This window comes from Narcine bancroftii, chromosome 1 (assembly GCF_036971445.1).
Source record: "Narcine bancroftii isolate sNarBan1 chromosome 1, sNarBan1.hap1, whole genome shotgun sequence".
Lineage (NCBI taxonomy): Eukaryota > Metazoa > Chordata > Chondrichthyes > Torpediniformes > Narcinidae > Narcine > Narcine bancroftii.
In genome coordinates, this window is record NC_091469.1 from 201,421,292 (window position 1) to 201,439,939 (window position 18,648).

Consider the following 18,648-nt stretch of genomic DNA (forward strand, 5'->3'; position numbering starts at 1 on the left):
ATATGTCTAACTTTTTTTTTAATTAAAACAACAGGAAAAATCTTTTTATTAATAATATTGCTGTAATTTACAAGAGAAACCAAAAGCAGCTTAGCTATAGCAGATAGCATTTTATAAAAGTAAACGGCCTTTGTCAGTCGCCGCGCTGGTCCCACTGCCCCTCTCTTTCCTGGGGTGGGGGGGAGCGGGGCGATGGGATCGGTTTAGGGATTGGTGGCAGGCTGTCGAGGGTTGCGGGGCAGTGGAATCAGCATGGGGACTGGTGGCAGGCTGTTGGGGGGGGGTGGGGAAGCAGGCAACTGGAAGAGTCTCCTAACAGCCCACCACCAGCCCCCAGACTGATTCCACCACCCTGTTTTTCCCCTCCCCCCACTGACAGCCCGCCACCAGGCCCCAACAATAGATGGTGGTGGTGCTAGTGAGCCACATGGCGACAATGATCACTGTCGGCATGACCCACCATTATCACCCTCATTTCAAATTCTCATAAGACCCAGGGGATATTTTTTGGGGGGGAAAAGTGGGTCTTGCATGCCATCAAATACGGTCTATTTGTTGAAGATGTATGAAGAAAGATTACATGCAAGATTTTGGCCTTGTGGTTTTTAGTTCTTTAATGGTGCTTGTTGAATTAAGCTGCATCATTTCAAGATATCTAATCTACTCAAGATGCAGTTTTGTACAAAGCTCACAGGAGGGAAACACAACTTTACATGTTTGGGGGATCTGTTTAAAATGAATCTAGATTGTTATACTTACATCCTCTTTGGCCTCCACAAGAAATCAAGCTTGCTTTCTATGAAGTTGCATTACCCACTGCATCATGAATGTTTAGAACGGTGGTTTTAAAACTGTCCCCCAAACTCGCATTTCACTTTAAGCAATCCCTATGCCATAGGTGATCTGTAAGGGATTATCTAAGGTGGTATGTGAGTGGGAACGGAAGGTTGAGACCACTGCTTTTGTTACTGAAATATTTTGCTCAAGAAAAATTGTCATTGGCCCATTTCCTTTGGATTTCAGAAACCGTGCACATAATGAGTCAACTAGGTATAATTAAAACAATGGTTTTCAAACTTTTTCTTCCCACTCACAAACCACCTTAAGTAATCCCTTACTGATCACAGAACACATATGGCATAGGGATCGCTTAAGGTGGAATGTGAGTTTAGGGAGGCATTTTAGATTAGAAAGAGGTACATTTGACCCTCTGTCAGAAGTTAATTTGCTATTTTATGCTAAAGGTTGAATTTTGTAAAAATAGTCAAAATGTAAAATGGTTATTTCTAAAGTGATCTGGGAGTTGGGACTTGCTGTATAATCATTTCATCAACAAAGCTTCAAAGCAAACAATTTCAAAGACTTCCAAAACATCTGATGTACCTTGTGTACAATGAATTTAATTAAATTTTAGTCAAAGAAATTGGTAAATTTAGCAGGATCTCACAATTTGATGATTTGCATGGTCAAATTTGTTATTTTTATGGTATGTTTGTTTTCTTTAATGCCACAGAATAGACAATTGGAGAATTTTGGATAATAATAGCAAAACATATGGACATGAGGAACTTACCTTTTTATCAGGTTTAAAAACAATTATTTTAAATACTTTGGCACCTTTTTTTTCCACGCTGTTCATAATAATGCATGTTGATATTTAATGTGCCAAACTCCTCCAAATCAATGCATGTCTAGCTTATTGTCTTTACAGAATAATATTGACATTTCTAAACTTAGTTAATTGAATTTTAAGGACCATTGCAGTCTATATCCTATTTGATTCCTTTTTTTTTATTTTGAAGGACAGTGATCTTAAACAGTAATTATTTGGTGCCTCTCAGTACAGTCAGTATTAAGTGCACCTTTCAAAATACAGACAATAATTAAATTGCTTCATGATTGGATTTACACATGCAAGTGCACACACACTTGGTATTGCACTATTTAGAAATGTTAGTATGCTAATATACTTGTCAAGCCTTGATACTGGATGAAAGATTGCTTTGTTTCAGTCTGTTAAATGCAACAAAGACGTTTCATTTCTTTTTCTTCTGTGAGCACTACATTATTTGGTTAAATCCTGCTCATCATTAATTGGATGCAGTACATCATGTGACCTTGATCTCTTCAATTGTTATCATTCCTTTTGCTGCAAAGGGGCTTAGAAGAATGTTAACCTGATAATGGTGACTGGACCTTCTAGTAGTCTGGGTTCAACACTGAGTTTTCTATTGAGCAGTTCTGCTTGACTAGCTAAGGAAGGTGGCAAGAAGATTAATGATGGTAGGCTAATACAGGAGGGTGTACCTTTCCAAGATTTCCACCACAGTGATATTAGAGCTCAACCAGAGCTTGGCTTTTTCCTTAACCTGTGACCTTTAACCCTCCCTCACTGTTGAGATCTGTCACCAGAGCCGACGTTTTGATTGATGTTCCTACAAGAGTCGGTCCTTTTCATTGAATTTCACATCTGCACAAAAATAGCTTCCCTTGCAGAATTCATTCTGGCTGTTAGTGATAGCAAAATTGATGGTAGAAATGGGTTTATGTAGTTTTCATTTAAAACCAAAGATATTTGACATGCTAATATCGTATTGTGCCCTGCAATGCCCTATTCTGGAGTTCATTCTGTTCAGTGTAATTAATGCCTGGAATCTTGCCATAATATGGATTGCACTAGAAGTAAACTTTAAAAAAGATGTAATACTAATTTATTTAATATACAGTTAGTTTGACTGGCTTCTCACTAATGCTGACCTCCCGTGTGGCATATTGCATGTGTGTAATAAGATCAGAAATTAACTGCCAATTTTTTAGAATAGCTGGCAGTGTTAACTCAGCTGCTTTGTGAAATGGGCAAAAAATCCTTTTTGTTTAAGAAATAACCTAACATAAGTAATCCTGAGGTGCTGTTTGGAGAGAACCAAATGCCAGATTGGCATGGGTCCAGGTTTTAAATCTGCATTTGGATTATTTGGGTTGCTTTCACAGTTGTCAGACAAGATAATCTATACTCGAGCCCTGGTGCCAATTTGTTGTTTTTGGCAGGAAACAAAAGCCACATGCAATTTTCCCTGAAATGCACTCCCCTGTTTGTGTGATTTTTATCCATGTGAGATGGTGTACCGCAGAAGAAATACTGGGACTGGTGAGAGTTAAATAAAAGTATTCCCAGCCCACCTCTGCATCACCTTGCCCACCACCCCATGCCACCATTTCCACCTGTTCAAAGTTGTTTTTTCTCACTTGTGTTGGAGGCACTTTTCTTCTTGCTGGAATTTGCAAACATTTTTTTTAGGACAAGGCTTTGATTGTCCAGATTTGCATTGAGGAATCTGTTTTCGCCTTTGGATTGTGAAGTACTGTCCTTCCAAATGTTGTTGACTACACCCATCTCGCATCCTTATTCCTCCAGCTGATTTGAGTTGGCATTTTAACACTTCCTTGCGTTTGTGCCAGTTCACATGCTGTGGGCACTGATTTGAGGTTCTCTTGTCGTCGTCATAGCGATAATTCAATTTGGTTCAGAATTCTGATTAACCAGTTGTGATTTCCATGGCGACCACAGGACATTCTGCTTTGATTTGCTGTTGCCATTGTAAATCCTAACCAATTAGCAAATATGTTAATAGTATTTGGATACTGTACTAACTGCTTTCCACTGCTGTGTTATTTATTAAAAGTGACAATAATTGGTAATATAGTTAGGCGGCTGGTAGGGGGAGTGGGGGGTGGCCAGAAGGTGAGGAGCTGACCAAGATTGTTCTCGTGCACGTCCAAGTGGCTGTCAGCATCATGGAGCTCTGTGCTTAACTTGCCAGTCAGTGAGAGGAGCAAGGAACTCTTCACGAATACAAGCAATTCTCAGCCAAGTTATCTTCTTTACTCCTCTTGGCTTCCTTTTCACTGTTCTACTTCCTTCCTTTTTATCTGAAAACCATCTGGGAATTCTTAAAAATGTGTTTCAAACCATGCTGGCATTTTAAAAATAGAAACTCAAACTAAGTTCAATTTATCTGACCACCAAGCATTACATGTGGAGCAAGTTAATGTTAACTTCAGGTAATTTTCCTCGTACCATCACTTGTTTAAAATAAATAATATTTAAAACCTAAGTGGGTCCTGTAAATCATGGTATTAGGAATGGAATTAAAATAATTTTTGGTTGTCTTTATATCATTCTTGTTTCAAATATATCAGCCTTATTAAAAGGGATCTTGACGATTCTGTCAGAACCAGCCTACCAGAGTACTTTAGTTTAATTACACTATCCAATTAAAACTCCAAGCAGTATTCTGATTTTCTTCTACTTGGACTTGAGTGGAGATGACATTTACAAGCCTTGGCTTTCAAGCAGACAATGGTGTGATTGATGAGCTGCAGAAGGAATGAGGGAGGCGATTGCCATGTGGAAGAACTGCTTAGTACACTTTGATTTATTTATCATCTGTTCCAAAAATAAGACTGGTGAGGTGATAGTGGTGGGCAGTGGGGTGTGTTGTGATTTACAAGGTACACTGCAGCATTCTAAAAGAAGTCAGGTGGCAGAGGGGGAAAGCTGTAATAGAAGAACAAGGATGCAAGAGTCTGCTGCAGAGTTTCGCCCTTACACAGCTAGTAATTGTGGTCTTTGCCATTTCACCATCTTATTAACAAGGGCAATTCAGTCACTTTGTCACAGATTGAAGCCGCCTGATCTGTTCCTGATGTATATCCTATAATGTCGGTGTGAATTAGATTAGTTAAATGAAACTGTTCCTATTAAATTGCACGTAAACCTTTTGCCATTCTGCTGGCGGTGATTAATTTGACATCGGTATATTAAGATTAAACTTATTTTGAACTCTGGGTTCAACACTGAATTTAATTAAATTAACAAACTTTGTTTTAAAGAAATACAATATCTTGTCTCACCTTCTTAATCCCTTTTTAATTATGTGCGATAGTGTGAAAATACAAAACAAAATAACTTGCAAGAATTCGACAATTCTAATGTTTATAATTGTTCACAATTATTTTCAGCTAACTTGCTCCATACTTTCCCTGTATTATCTATGGTTTTAAAACAACAAAGCTAAGTGTTTACTAAATTAATAGTATTTATTGTATTTCTGTACATATAATGGGTTTGCCAGTTCATTTTAATATTTCTTTTAAATGTGGTTAAATTTAATTTGTTTAAATATTACTGTACTTCACACTTGGTGATGGGTATTCACTTGTTTTCCGAGCCTATGGGATCTGTTAATGTGTACAGACACAACACCTTCTGTTGTTTCTACTTTCGTGCTTCCCATTTGGTATTCATACAGCCCTTTCTTTCTCTTAGTTTTGCTCTATTCTTCTTTGTCCATTCTTCATCAGATACTAACAGTAATGCCCAGAAGGGTGCAAAAGCACAATTCTGAGACTTGGAATTAAGACATCAAAACAATGCTGGCTGGAATTGCTTGCAGTACAGACAGTCACCATGGGGAGAAATAGGCCCATAATACATTTCCACTCTAGGTTTCAGTTATGCATAACCACGGTGGTTCTGTCATTGCATTTCAAATTTTTACATGTTTAAATTTAGATAAACAGCACAATAACAGGTCCTTCCAGCCCACAAGCCCATGCCATCCCAATTAACCTACTACCTCCATATATTTTGTAGGGTGGTAGGAAACTGGTGAGGAGAAAGCCCACGCAGATACTGGAAAACATCAGATTCGTCGATGGCGCTGTAATAATGTTGTTAACTGTGTTGTGCTTAAAATGTTGATGATAACCAAATATTAATTATTTGAGGAATTTTAACAAAATAAAATTGCTAAGTATTTAGCTGCAAGTCATTTGGAAAGATGGCAAACTGTATGTGAAGGTAGTGGGGTTATTGGTCTTCCAGCAGTACATTTAGTCTAACAACATGTAGTGTGGGAAATGTTTTATTTTCTTGGATGTCTGTGATGAATGTTGGATCTCATTTTTCTCCAAATTATTTTTGTCTCTCCTCCGGACCAATTATTTTGAGTCCTTGCAATTTGGCTGCTGATTTTAAAAACACAACATATTAAGAGAAAAGAAGCAAACACAAGCTCTGTCTGCAGTACCTGTACATTCTAGTGGGGCTGATCAGATTAACTCACTAATCTCAGTAGTATTTAAATTGTTTGTGTCAGCAAATTTCAGCACACAGCAACTTTTCTTATTGAACAGACCACAATCAAGTATTACAAACCCTTTGGAGAAAGATATTAATCCTTTCACTGAATTGCCAAAGGTAATTTTTAATATATTTTTGTCAGGTTCTTGAGATGCCACGAGGTAAATTCTTTTCTCATTGGCTTTGAACTTTGAATGAGAAGGTCCAAATTAAATCCTGGGGCACTATTGACTTGGCTGAGCTTTTATGAGCAAGGAAGGTGCAATGTGGTTTGCCCCAGATCCTACTGATTACCACAGTCTAATGAATGGACTGGTGGTTCTCTGAACATGGAAGGAGACAGCAGGATAGATTGAGCACCCACATTGAGTAGCTTGTTGACGTTCATTCTCCATTTCCCAAATGAAGTTGGAATACTGAAGAACAGCTGTTAATGTCTTCAAGCAATTAATTTGTATATTTAAAAAGTTGTGAGAAAATTATGCAAGTGTGTGACTATATTTTAGATTTTGCCACCAGAATAACAAAGTCAGAGCAAACATAAGTGCCTCATTAAACCAGATGTTTGAGAGCCAACATGTGTAATGAGAAAGTATCATTATTTTTTTGTCTAGGGGAAAAAGTGAAGTAAACCATCCAATTTAATTTTTTACATTTATTATAATAACTTTTTAAATAGGATCTTCCGTAAAAATCATCCCTACTCAGTTGTAACAAAACACCACTCCATTTACATACTAATGAGCGTCTAATTAAGATTTTTTTTGTTGAGACTTTTAAAATACATTGGACATTAATACCACTGGGGGCTTTTTGTCAAATGCTTTAAAAATACTTCTTAAATTATTTGACAATTTCCAATTTGGGAATTTATCTTAATGGTTAGTAAATCATAATCATGTATAATTGCCCTTTTTTACCATGAAACCAGTAGGAAACTCTAATTAATATGTCATCAGTATGCATTTTCTCATTTCTTTTACTGAAGTATTTGTACATGCCAAAAGATAAATGACATTGTTTCTGTAAATGTAAATTGTGATCTTAAAATTATCCCATTATAGATCATGGTCCCAAAAAACCAGCGATAGAATTTTTTGCCAAATGGCAATTTGACAATTTCCCTTCACCACCCCACCCCCAACCTGACCGTTGTTGTTCTTGGTATCAGTTACTTAGCCTTCACGTCAGACACTTAAAATAAGTTTTTAAAAGTTGGTACGATACTCATTATCTGTGAACTTGAGCTTTTCTTTTACTGTTTGAATTTTTCCAGCAAATTTCCTTCATGACAGTTTTGAAAAGTAAAACAAAAACTATAGTAAACCCACACCTCAAGCAGACAGTCATGCATAAAAGTTTTTATTATGTTGAGATAAATTATGGCTTTAACTTGTGCATCTCTTCCAGCAAAGAAAATCAACTTTGTTCGATGACACTTCAGACATGTTGAAGAATTTTATAGTCAGGAGTCAGACTTAAAGGGAGAAGGATTAAGAAAGCTGTCTGTATGACCCTGAGTGTCTCCTTGAATATTGTAGCTATTAACAAAATAATTGTTGAGGGAGCTATACCTGCTATTTTGAAAGCAAATCAGTTTCTCTTAGAACTTCTATCTCCTTTCAGCTGCATGGATCCTGCTCTGTGTTCCAGCCTTGTACTGCATATTTGAGGTCTAGTTTGGAGAGTTTAACTTCTCCAAGTCTGCATCCTCCATTTAAGATTTGGCTATTGTCAGTTGACCTTTTCACCAACAATATCCTTGAAAATAGCAGTGACTGTGGAGAAAAATTGCCTAAAACTTGATTGTGTGTTTCTTTATTACTTGCAAGGGAATTCAAGATCTGGGAACCTAACTGATCAATAAGGCCAAGTGTCCTTCAGCTGATTTAGTGCTGTAGTAAACTGATTTCAAAAAGGGTGATCTTTGCGTGCTTCTTTCAGGACTGTAGAACCCATAACTTGTCCACATCATTGATTCTTGAGACACAATTACTGATTCTCTTCTGGGACAGACTGGCCCAGAGGACTGAAGAATATGCATTTGAAGTATTCCAGACAATCTGCAGTGAATGTAAGGCACTGGGTTCCAAGAAATTATTCTTGGTCCTGTGCCACAACACATAAAGATTCCTTTCATCCATTGTCAGACCACTAAGTTAGAGGCAATGCTTCAAGACATCATTTCACCGTTGTGGTGGAAATAGTAGTTACCTGGTAATTGGGATTGGTGTGGCCTTGAGGTACTGACCTCCTGGAGACGAGTTCTGATAACAGTAATTCTAGTTTTAAAAACATTTATCACTTTCATCACACGTAAACAGCTGTCAATAAATTGTGACTTTTTTTTCTCTCCACTAGCACCCTGCTTCTTGGAAGTCCCTTACCTGTGAAGATACTTTATTAAATAATGTTTTTGTCACCTTGGAAGGGTGAAGGATGTTATGCGGTTTCACTGATAAAGTTGCTCGTGACTATTGCTTTGTTGCAAATTCAACTGTGATTGCTAAGTATAATTAACCCTTGGGTGATATAACTCTAAATTTCTTGGATGAGTTAGGTTTTCAGTCCATCCTTGGTTTAAAACAAAAAGTGGCAAGCATCCTGGTTAATAGAATAAAAGTTCCTGTTGGCCATGTTTGAATGATAATTATGTAGTTTGATTACATATAGGACATGCAGAAAACTTGTGCCAACAGAATTATGAATAATCTGGATTTACACAAATGGTACATTCCTGAACGTAATTGATACTGACACTTTTTCATTAAAAATAATTGCTTGTGATAACTTGGGTGCAGGTGGAAAGTGTTATAGGAAATTATGCAAATTAAATGCTCCTCTCATAGAAATGAATTGAAGTTCACCTTAAAAGAAAATGACAAACTTTGGTCATTTGCGGGAATAATGATAGGTCAGTGCTAAATTTTATTTTTATCTATAGCTGCAAAATTATTTTTGCTCACCTTTTATTTGAAATGTATCAGAAACGCAAGATCTACATTATCAACGAGACTAGGTTATCCATTAGCAGTTATCGCAAAGCTATTAGTGCCCCAGTGACTCAGGTTCGAATCCAGCGGTGTCTATAAGGAATATGTACGTTCTCCCTGTGTCTGTACTCCCTGGGTACTCCGGCTTCCTTACACGTTCCAAAGACGTACAGGATTAGCAAAGTTAATTGGTATATTTGGGCAGTGTAGGCTCATGGGCCGGAAGATCCTGACTGGGCTGTATCTCTAAAATTTAAAAATCTCAATTTTTAAAAAAAATTAAAGTAAAAAGAAATCATTCTCAGGAATTTTGAGCAAATCTGAAACTACTCAAGGTAAAAAAAAATGATCACTGCTGCATATGGACAGATTTGGTCTGTTTATTTTTTAACATTTAGTTCCGTTCTGAACCAGATGAAGTTTTTTCAGCCAATTCTTTGAGGTGGCATGTAATGTAAACGGTCTTGTCTCTTTTCTCTCCAAGTTTTCCAGAGATTTTATTTCCAGAGAAATATGACCACTCCAGGGCTTGAAAGCATTGGTTAAGCTCGGGTTATTCTCAATTTATTTTTTGACCTATTCATTTCACAATAGTCTGATGCTTTTGACCCTTCTCTCCTGAGACGAGGGTTTGAGATCAGTGTAGTTAGCTTTTACTGCCACTAGATGTCTTGATTTTGTTTTATTGAATGGGTTTTAGGTTCTGATGCAGAAGATTCTGTGAAGCATTTCTTGTCATCTTGGTGCGGAATATTTTTAATTTTGCTGTAAAATTATTGCAAAACAAGTTAAGCTTGGGATATATTTCTCTTGAAGAAGTCTTTTCAATGCAGAAAATATGAGGTTTTTTTGTGGTATTGAAATGTGTAGGTATGAACAGTTCAAAACCTAGTCCATTTAACCATAATGTGTGGGAGCAGAGTTTGGCTATTTAGTCCATCAAGTCTGGTCTGTTTAAATCACGGATGATGTACTTTTTCCTCTTGACCCTATTGCTTTGTCTTCTCCCCGGTACCTTTGATACCCTTAACTTTGTATATTTACCCAAAGCCACAACTTTAATGGGCCATCCAGTTTTGAACTTGAAGAAAGAATCCTTTTTAGATTATTTTGGACAGTTTATTTGATGTATTTTAGAGAGATTTCCTCATTGATCTGTGTCCATTTGTTCAACAAAAATATAACCTTTTGACCCTGTTGCAAATGGTCATAAAATTTATATATTAATTTTTAATCCAAAGCCTGAACATTCAATCTTTTTTTTTCTTGGATTTCTTCATGATATAAACTTGAACAGAATTTATTTCTAATTATATTTACAGCTGTGAACTCAAATGATTTACCAATGCTCGGACACTCAGTATCAAAGTACTTGCCGTTGACCTTTAAATAGGGCACGAAGTTTTGCTTGTTTTACATGTGATCTGCTGTGCACCTTGTCCATGTTATCAATACAGACCAAGAAGCAAGAAACCTGCCAGGTGAAGATTTCTCACACAGATATGCAGAACCTAAATCAGGACGTACATGCTAATATATAAAGTATGGAATTTGGGACAAGAATTGGGTAATGCATGTGTTGTCAAGTAAAACACTTCCTGATTTCCACCACTAGTTAACTCATGGGATAAGGCTCCACATTTATAAAAGTACACTTTCATGGCTGGTAATGTTATTAGGGAGTAATTATCATTCATTTAAATGTGTGCTTACTGTTCTGTGCACCAGCCCCAACATTGTCACCTGTCTCCAGAGGAGATTTGATCAGAGAACGCAAGTTTGAAACCTAACAGGACAACTGGGGAATTTGTTTTCAAATAATGAAATAAATTTGGAATTAAAGCTTTTTACATGAAACTATAGAGTCATTGTAAAAGGTCATCTGGTTCACCAGCTTCTTTCAAAGAGTGAAGTCCATACCACTCAAAGAAGGGGCAATTAGAGATAGACAATAAGGCTTACAATTCCATTGAGGAAACCCCTGTACTAGCGTTGATTATCTTTTTTTTCCTCATTTTTGCTTGATCTAAAAGGTCCTGTTTGATTTCATAAGAACATAATCGGGAAAATGCAGAAGCATTTGTTTCTGTGTTCAATGACTCGAGTTTAATTAGTGCTAGAAACTTAAAAGATTTTTTTTTACCATTGTGTCATCACAGTCTTAAATTGAGTCTTTCCAAATCTTTATTCCACTTTGTGGAGTGTGAGAACTGATGGCCTTGCCATTGTTATTCAATACATCATCCAGCCTTTTGACACTTGGAATCAGCAGCCAATTTATTTTGTAACTATATTAATTGAACTTGGACAGCTCCATTAAATCAAGATACTTAAGTTGTAAAATTAAAGGAAAAAATCATTTGTTATTTGGACCTCAGATTTTACTGTTTCCATGTGGACTGAAGAGCACTGTATTATGATAATTCAATAAATATATTTGATCAGGTGATGTGGTCATTTCCTGAAACATCAAGATTTTTATTAGTGTTGATGGAAATTTTTGAGAATTTGCAATTTTTGTTGTCAACCTCACAATCTTGTTTTATATAATTACTTGTTTATAATATCAGTAATTTTGTCATTGCTGCACACCATCTACAACAAACCTACAAACCACAGGCTGAGAAGTACTGGTCTAGAGAATGAAAGCTGTAATATTGGCCTTGTGACACTAAATTTTGAAGTTCTGGTAGTTTTTGTAAGATGGATATAAAAATCCATGATCCCCTGTAATTTAATACTTCACTGCATTAAATTATATCATAAAAGGTTATTGGAATGATGGTGAACATTGAATTTAACATGCATTAAAAATTTTGACTCTGCATCAAAAGATAAAATTAAAAAGATTTCATTTTCTAATGTGTGTTAACATAACCTTTCTGGAACTGCAGCTTTCGGAAAGGTCAGTGTAGCAGATTATTAACATATTACATCAGTCTGAAGCAGTAAATCTATATAAATCCACCACAAATGTTCAACATTTTCCTCATTTTACATTAGCACCAAGCAGAATCTGACTTCTTTTTATTCCTCCTTCCTTCCTCACCAACCGCAGCACCCAACCGCCTCCCCTCGAGAAGAATTGAAAAGAATTGACAGAGGACCTAACTAACCAAATGATTGATTTTGCACTTTGTCCATTGTGATGGGATTGGGAATCAAATTATATTAAAAAGGGTTCTGTTGCCTTTGTGGCGAGTTTTGCCTGAATGATGTTGAAATGACATGCGGAGGCTGTCGCCATCATGCAATTTCCTTCTGTTCTGCTGATGGGACATTAATATCGCCATCTGTTTCTTTGTCAAGCTGCATCCGTAGTAAAACCCTGTTCATCTGTTTGACTCCTGTCCTTTGTTTGCCTTGCAGGCCATGCAATATTCAAGCTCACATATCTAAGCAATCATGACCACAAGCATCTCTACTTTGAAGCAGACACCAACACAGTCAATGAAATTGTGCTGAAGGTTAGTAACAGAGCAGGTATTTTGCTGAGGGAAAGCTGGTGACTGATGACAGTGTGGCAATAAATTCTGTACACTTCTGTTGTAATGTAGTGTGACTGTAATGAGTTCAAACATGATTTGTAACTTGCTAGAGGTAAACCGCATCATTGCTGCATTTCAACAGTAATAGTAATTCCACTTTATCTTAATAACTGTTTCAATTTGCATCTTATGGAAAGAGCAGCATTTTACCAGTGAGAGTGAGTTATAGCAGTGCTTTCATGTGATCCTTGCATGTGTGATGCATTGTTTTGAACTGCATGAACTGTCCCGTGACTGTGTGAATAGAGACCTTGTGTTGGAGAGTTAAGTCTGTTTCCTTTGCTGTAGAACTCCATCCATGCTGGCATTTGCATTGAGCTCTTTTTACAAAATGCGACAGACTCACAGATTTATTAGTTAACCAGCGCCGTGAGTCTCTGTTGGCCAGGAATTTTGAGAATAGAAATTTTATGTCTCAGACACGTGTGCAAAGACCTGGGATTTTCATGTCCAAGTACTTGAAACAGGGAAAACTGATAGCACTCCTTTTATTAAGCCATCTGCAGCAAGAATAAAGTCCATAGCAACAGATTCATGCAATGTGACCATTCACTTTCAACTGTCTTCTTTGACATGATACTGGAATTAAATGAAGTTAGCTGAATAAACAAAGTTAACAGTTAACTGGGGAGTATTTTTAACTGTTATCAAGTTGCGAGTTTGAATCTGATGTAACTTGATGGGAGATTAATTTTGTAGTAAAGAAAATCCTGTTCAATAAAATGTTTCCTCGAAGTTATGACAGCAAAATTCAGCAAGCTACATGAAACTAGTTGACTGGAAGCAAACAAATTTGAGACCAATAATATATTTTTCACACTGATTTTGGAAGAAATAATTAAATTTGTTTTACATTTTGTTTTTATAAAAAATAATGTATTGTACATTCACTTCAGTCAAATATGTCAGTGTTGCTGGCAAGAGAACATTGCTGTTAACCACAATTTCACTTGTTACAATTTTGATCTTTATTTACTTGTTCTTTACTATTTTGTACATCTTGGGTGAATACATAGTTTATACTCGATACTTGCTGGAGCTTGTAGATTCAGTAAACTATTCTAATTACAAAGGTCTAATGACACAGTACTTCAATAATGCTTTAACTTGTTAAAATTGAAATGTGTTGTAGAAGCATTTGCATCAAAATAGATGCAAGTTCAAATCGTCTTCAAGTTCAATGGGCATTTCATTTTAATGATAAAAACCTATAATTGAATAGAAAGGAAGAATCAGATAATGAACATTTCATGCACCTAATTCTTCATTAACATTGAACAATTTTGAGGCTGGTTTGAAGGAAAAGCTTGCACTGGTAACGTGTCAGTTTGATTAAATGCTTCTCTTGATAATTTTATGATGTAAGCTCTTAACATTGGTTTTCCTTTCCCCAATGGCACACTGTCTTTAAGATTCCCTGGAAATAAAAAAAAACTGTTTTACTGGGGCTGTAACATCTCCAGCTTGTGTACTATGAGAATCTGGCTTGAAACAATTCACATTTGATCATAGCTGCCGGAAGTTGGCTGAAGATGAACTTGATCAAGTATCAAAATGTAATCCACTTTGATAGCTAATATTAGGTGAGCCGTTGAGGTAAGAAATGCAGAAAATGCTGCGAAAATCTCAGCAGATCAGGCATTATCCGTGGAGAGTGAATCAGATTGCATTTCTCAAAATGGGGAAGGAAGGAAAATGTGTTAATATCAATTTGCCAAGAAGGTAGCAGAGGACTGGAAAAAACACAAAGGAATACCTCTGATCGGGCACGGTCAGGGTGGCTGTGGGGTTCCAGAGTCCGGTTAATGGAGGTAGTAAGGGAGAGAAAATAAACAAAAGATATGAGGATCATTGGAGAATGAAAATATGAATAGAGTAACGAAAAATCCAAAGTGCAGGACAAACCCCAGCAGGTCAAGTGTACAAATGAAGAGAGGGGAAATTGAGCCAATATTACAGATGAATGACTTTCAGTAGGAATAATAACCACTGACAGAGAAGTGAGAGAGCTGGAGATATGGAATTCAATATTGAGACTGGAAGCTGCATAACCAAAGTTTACAAATACAGAAAGCATTCTTTCACTGTCTGTATCATAATGGGCCACGTCACCCATCTGTGACAATGGCTCAATGTTTGGACGAACACCCTGATCTGCTGGGCAAATCATGCTACCCATTGTTTTGCAATGTTTACATTCCCTTAACTGCACTTTCACTGTCTAAATGTCCTCGTGGCAAAGCTTTTATAAACAAAGAATGGTCTTCTCTCTCCCAAACTGCCTCCATCAACCCAGCAACCATGTGGCCATGTTTACATCAAATCTCCTGGCCTCAGTCTATCATAAATATTTATTTTATCCTGTTAGTCTCCATTCCCAATCCTTCTTGCAATTTGTCTTCTCTCCTTAGTCTGACAAAGGGACATTGACCTGAAACATGAACCTTGTTTCTCTCTCCACAGATGCTGACCCACCTGTTGAGTGTTTAAGCATTTGTTTCTTTTATCTACAGGATTTTGCTTCATTATTGTAGAAGTAAAAGTTCAGTAGCAAACCTGTAAGCAAGAAGCATGTTGATGTGTTGACTTTGGCTTGGTATCGTCTTGCATTGTAAACCAGAATGCTGTCGTGTAAGATTGACCATGTTCAGTGGAGCAGGCGCAAGGCCCAAATTACAAGCTCCTGTTTCTTCTGTTCTTAGAACAACTATATTTGTTTCCTGTCACATTTGAATTCTTTCAATCTTGTAGTTTTATTTTGCAATAAAATAAATGTCCCCTTTTACATTTAAACACAGCATGATAACAGGCCCTTTTGGCCCACAAGCCCATGCTGCCCAATTGACCTACAACCCTGGTAATTTTTGAATGGTGGGAGGAAACCCATGCAGAAATGGGGAGAATGTCCTTTCAGACAGTGCCAGATTCTAACCCCAGTCGCTGGCGCTGTAACAGTGTTGTGTTCTCCTGGATAATTGTGTAACTAGCCCCAATTGATTAATTGAGATCAAATATTTTAATATAAGAAATCAAATTGGAAAGCCCAGCTAAAAGCACAATGCACATTCAGCACAGCATCTTGGGAATGTTGTGCTTACCGGGTTGTTTATTGAGTAAGAGGCTACAGAGAAGCATGGTGATTGTAATCAATTTGGATAAATTGATTACGTGATTTAAGTCATGGAAAGACAGATGTGTTGCAGCTGGAGCATATGGAAAGTGGTATCCATGGCAATCACATCTGGGTTAAGTGTCTTGAGGAATACTGTTGCATAGCTGGTTCTAGAAGGGAGTGACACCAATCCAATTTAAGTACTGTAATGTCACAAAGATGAACAGGATGGTGTGTGGGCAGAGCAAATTTGGTAATCCACAGCAGTGTTGCAGGCACATCAATCCTTGCACTTGTCTAACTTGTACAAGATCCTTGCTTTCTGTGTGGGTGAGAGAAGGATGGATTAGCAAATGCCACAACTCCATTGTCAAAGTGGGCTTTGACAGCCATGAGCAGGAGGGCCGGGATTAACAATGTTTCCTTTTGTTGAAGACTAACTCGATGGCAAGAGAAAGATCTAGTTGTTGCTGTCCACGTGGGATCAATGACAACGATAGTTCTGCTAAAGGAATACAATCAGTTTGGGTTCAAATTAAACAGAAACCACAAAAGGAGTCTCTTGGAATACTACCTCAGTCATGTGCAAGTTGACACAGAATTGAATGAGTGACTCAGAGATCATTATGGGAGAGAAATACATTTGTTTTATGGTGGACTATCACCTGTATTGGAGTAGAGGGAGCTATTCCATGTGTTGGGCATCACAAATCAGGCTAGTGAATCTAATAACTAGGGCCGCAGATAAGGCTGTAAACTATTGGGTGGTGGGGATTGAAAAATTGGATAAGACAGAAGAGAGGGAATCATAACTCAGTTGTCAAATTGATTTTGGGTGAGCCAAAAATGCAACTCATAGCAGCGAATATGGGTAGGAGATGTCTGTTCGCCTCCTATAGTGGTGATATTGCAGGGTATGGTAGAAATCAGCAAGGGTAGTAACAATAACTAACCTATTTGCAGATTGGGTAAGCTGAAATCACAATCTCAACCTGAAATGTACAACCATCCTTTTCCCTCATCTTAATTAAGAGTGCATCATTTTAATGTTTTTCCCCCTTACCATGCTACTCCTTCATGGATGGGTTTATTATGTGCTTCACAAGTTGCTCCTGTTTCCTCCCATGGCCTGCACCTTGCTGAAGCTCAGACCTCCCAAGACCTTACTGGTAAGATCAGTTAATCACTGTGCAGTGAATTGCCTGGGAACAGTCTTGGCTAACTGTCCCCTGCTCAGCCTAGCATCCCACAAAGTGACTTTGGTTATGTGTGGACCTTGATCTTTTGGATGTTTTTTGTTTTCCTTTTTCGGATGCCTGTACTGTTTTTGTCCTGATCCATCATGCTGAATGATGTTCTAATTGCTTACTTCCCATCAATATCTTACAAACACAGGCAGAATAAAAACTTCAAGATAACCTTTTTTTCTACTCTCAAGAAAGAAGGCACTGGTGTCTACAAATGCCATTTACTAATACTCAGTTGTTTTAATCCACAATTAATAACGTTGGCTTGTGTCCTTCATGTAGAGTCAGTTGTAATGAACTGTTTGTTTATTGGAGCAGCCTGAATCATTGTGAGGTAGAATTCTGATTTCATCCATACAATGAGGAATTGAAATTTAGTTACAGTAAATAAATAAAGTGGCCAACTGAAGGGGCTATCTTGTAATATCTGCTGATATGTTGGCAACAAGAATCAGTTAAAGAAGCCATCAACAAGATTGTTTAATTCAAGAATTTCATGATGAAGTGGTTGAGTGTGCTGGATGCAGTGAAGACAGGTTTTAGCTTGGCTGCACTGATAAAGATTTGAACCTCACCATTGGAAGATACTGATGTGTACCTATCAGTGGAAAATTGTTCAGTTCTCTACTGTCTCCAAGAGGCAAGCAAATCCATTCCAGTTCCCAACATTTTGGTGTGTTGGCAAAGAGGTGCACAGTATGAGATACTACAATATTTGTAAACTGTCCTCCAGGAACACTTTAAACCAACCTCCTACCTCAGGTTGAAATGCTGGTCACACTGGCCTTTCTTCCAGATCTCAGCTCAGTACATTGCCACACTAAAGAACTCTGACATGATTCTGTTTTCAAAAGGTTTATGTCTTTGGCTTTATTACACTTGTTTAAGGCTTAAAATTAAACCACAAGAAATTTCTACTACCAATGAGAAAATGGCCAGTGCACATTTTTTTGGACCATTTTTCCAATTGTCAAATTTCTAAGTGCCAAACAGCACAACTGCTGTTAAATGAACTGAATTTCAGATCTTTAAAAAGAGGAAATGGGATACATTTAGAAATCTTATGAATGACAAAGAAAACCTTGTCATATGCCTTGCTAGAAACTTCAGAATCAGAATTTATTGTCATGAACATGTCATGAAATTCTTTGTTTTGCGGCAGCATCGTAGTCCAAACATTTATATAAACCACTTTAAAAAATAAATTAAAATATTGCAAGAAAAAGAAAAGTCAAAGGCACTGTCTGTGGTTCATTATACATTCAGGAATCTTATGGCAGAGGGGAAGAAGCTGTCCTTATGCCTCTGAGTATTCCTATTTAGGCCTCTGTACCTTTTTCCTGATAGTAGCTGAGTAAAGAGGGAATGGCCTAGGTGTTGGGGGGTCCTTGAGGATAGAGGTTGCTTTCTTAAGACACTGGCTTTTGTAGGTATCCTTGACGGAGTGGACTGGTGCTCGTGATGTTGCAGTCTGAATTAGCAACCCTCTTTTATTTTTCTGACCTGAGCATTGGCACCTTCGTACCAGTCAGTGTTACAAAGTATGCCTCACTCGGAGTTCACGTGGAGAAAGTGTTTTCTCATCCACTTGACACTATTGCAA

General features: G+C 37.4%; 1 protein-coding gene and 1 long non-coding RNA gene across 13 annotated transcripts in view; one reads left to right on the top strand and one right to left on the bottom strand.

Annotated features, from left to right (window-relative positions):
• LOC138737588 (uncharacterized) overlaps positions 1-3,486 on the bottom strand; it is an 81,466-nt gene extending 77,980 nt beyond the window's left edge. For all 4 annotated transcript variants that reach the window (XR_011341055.1, XR_011341050.1, XR_011341039.1 and 1 more), the window contains exon 1: positions 3,247-3,486. This is a non-coding gene — a long non-coding RNA (uncharacterized lncRNA). The remainder of the gene's footprint in view (positions 1-3,246) is intronic.
• mapkap1 (MAPK associated protein 1) overlaps positions 1-18,648 on the top strand; it is a 272,616-nt gene that overhangs the window by 248,039 nt on the left and 5,929 nt on the right. For all 9 annotated transcript variants that reach the window (XM_069888225.1, XM_069888204.1, XM_069888217.1 and 6 more), the window contains one exon: positions 12,508-12,605. In XM_069888225.1, coding sequence (XP_069744326.1) covers positions 12,508-12,605 — 98 coding nt within the window. The remainder of the gene's footprint in view (positions 1-12,507; positions 12,606-18,648) is intronic.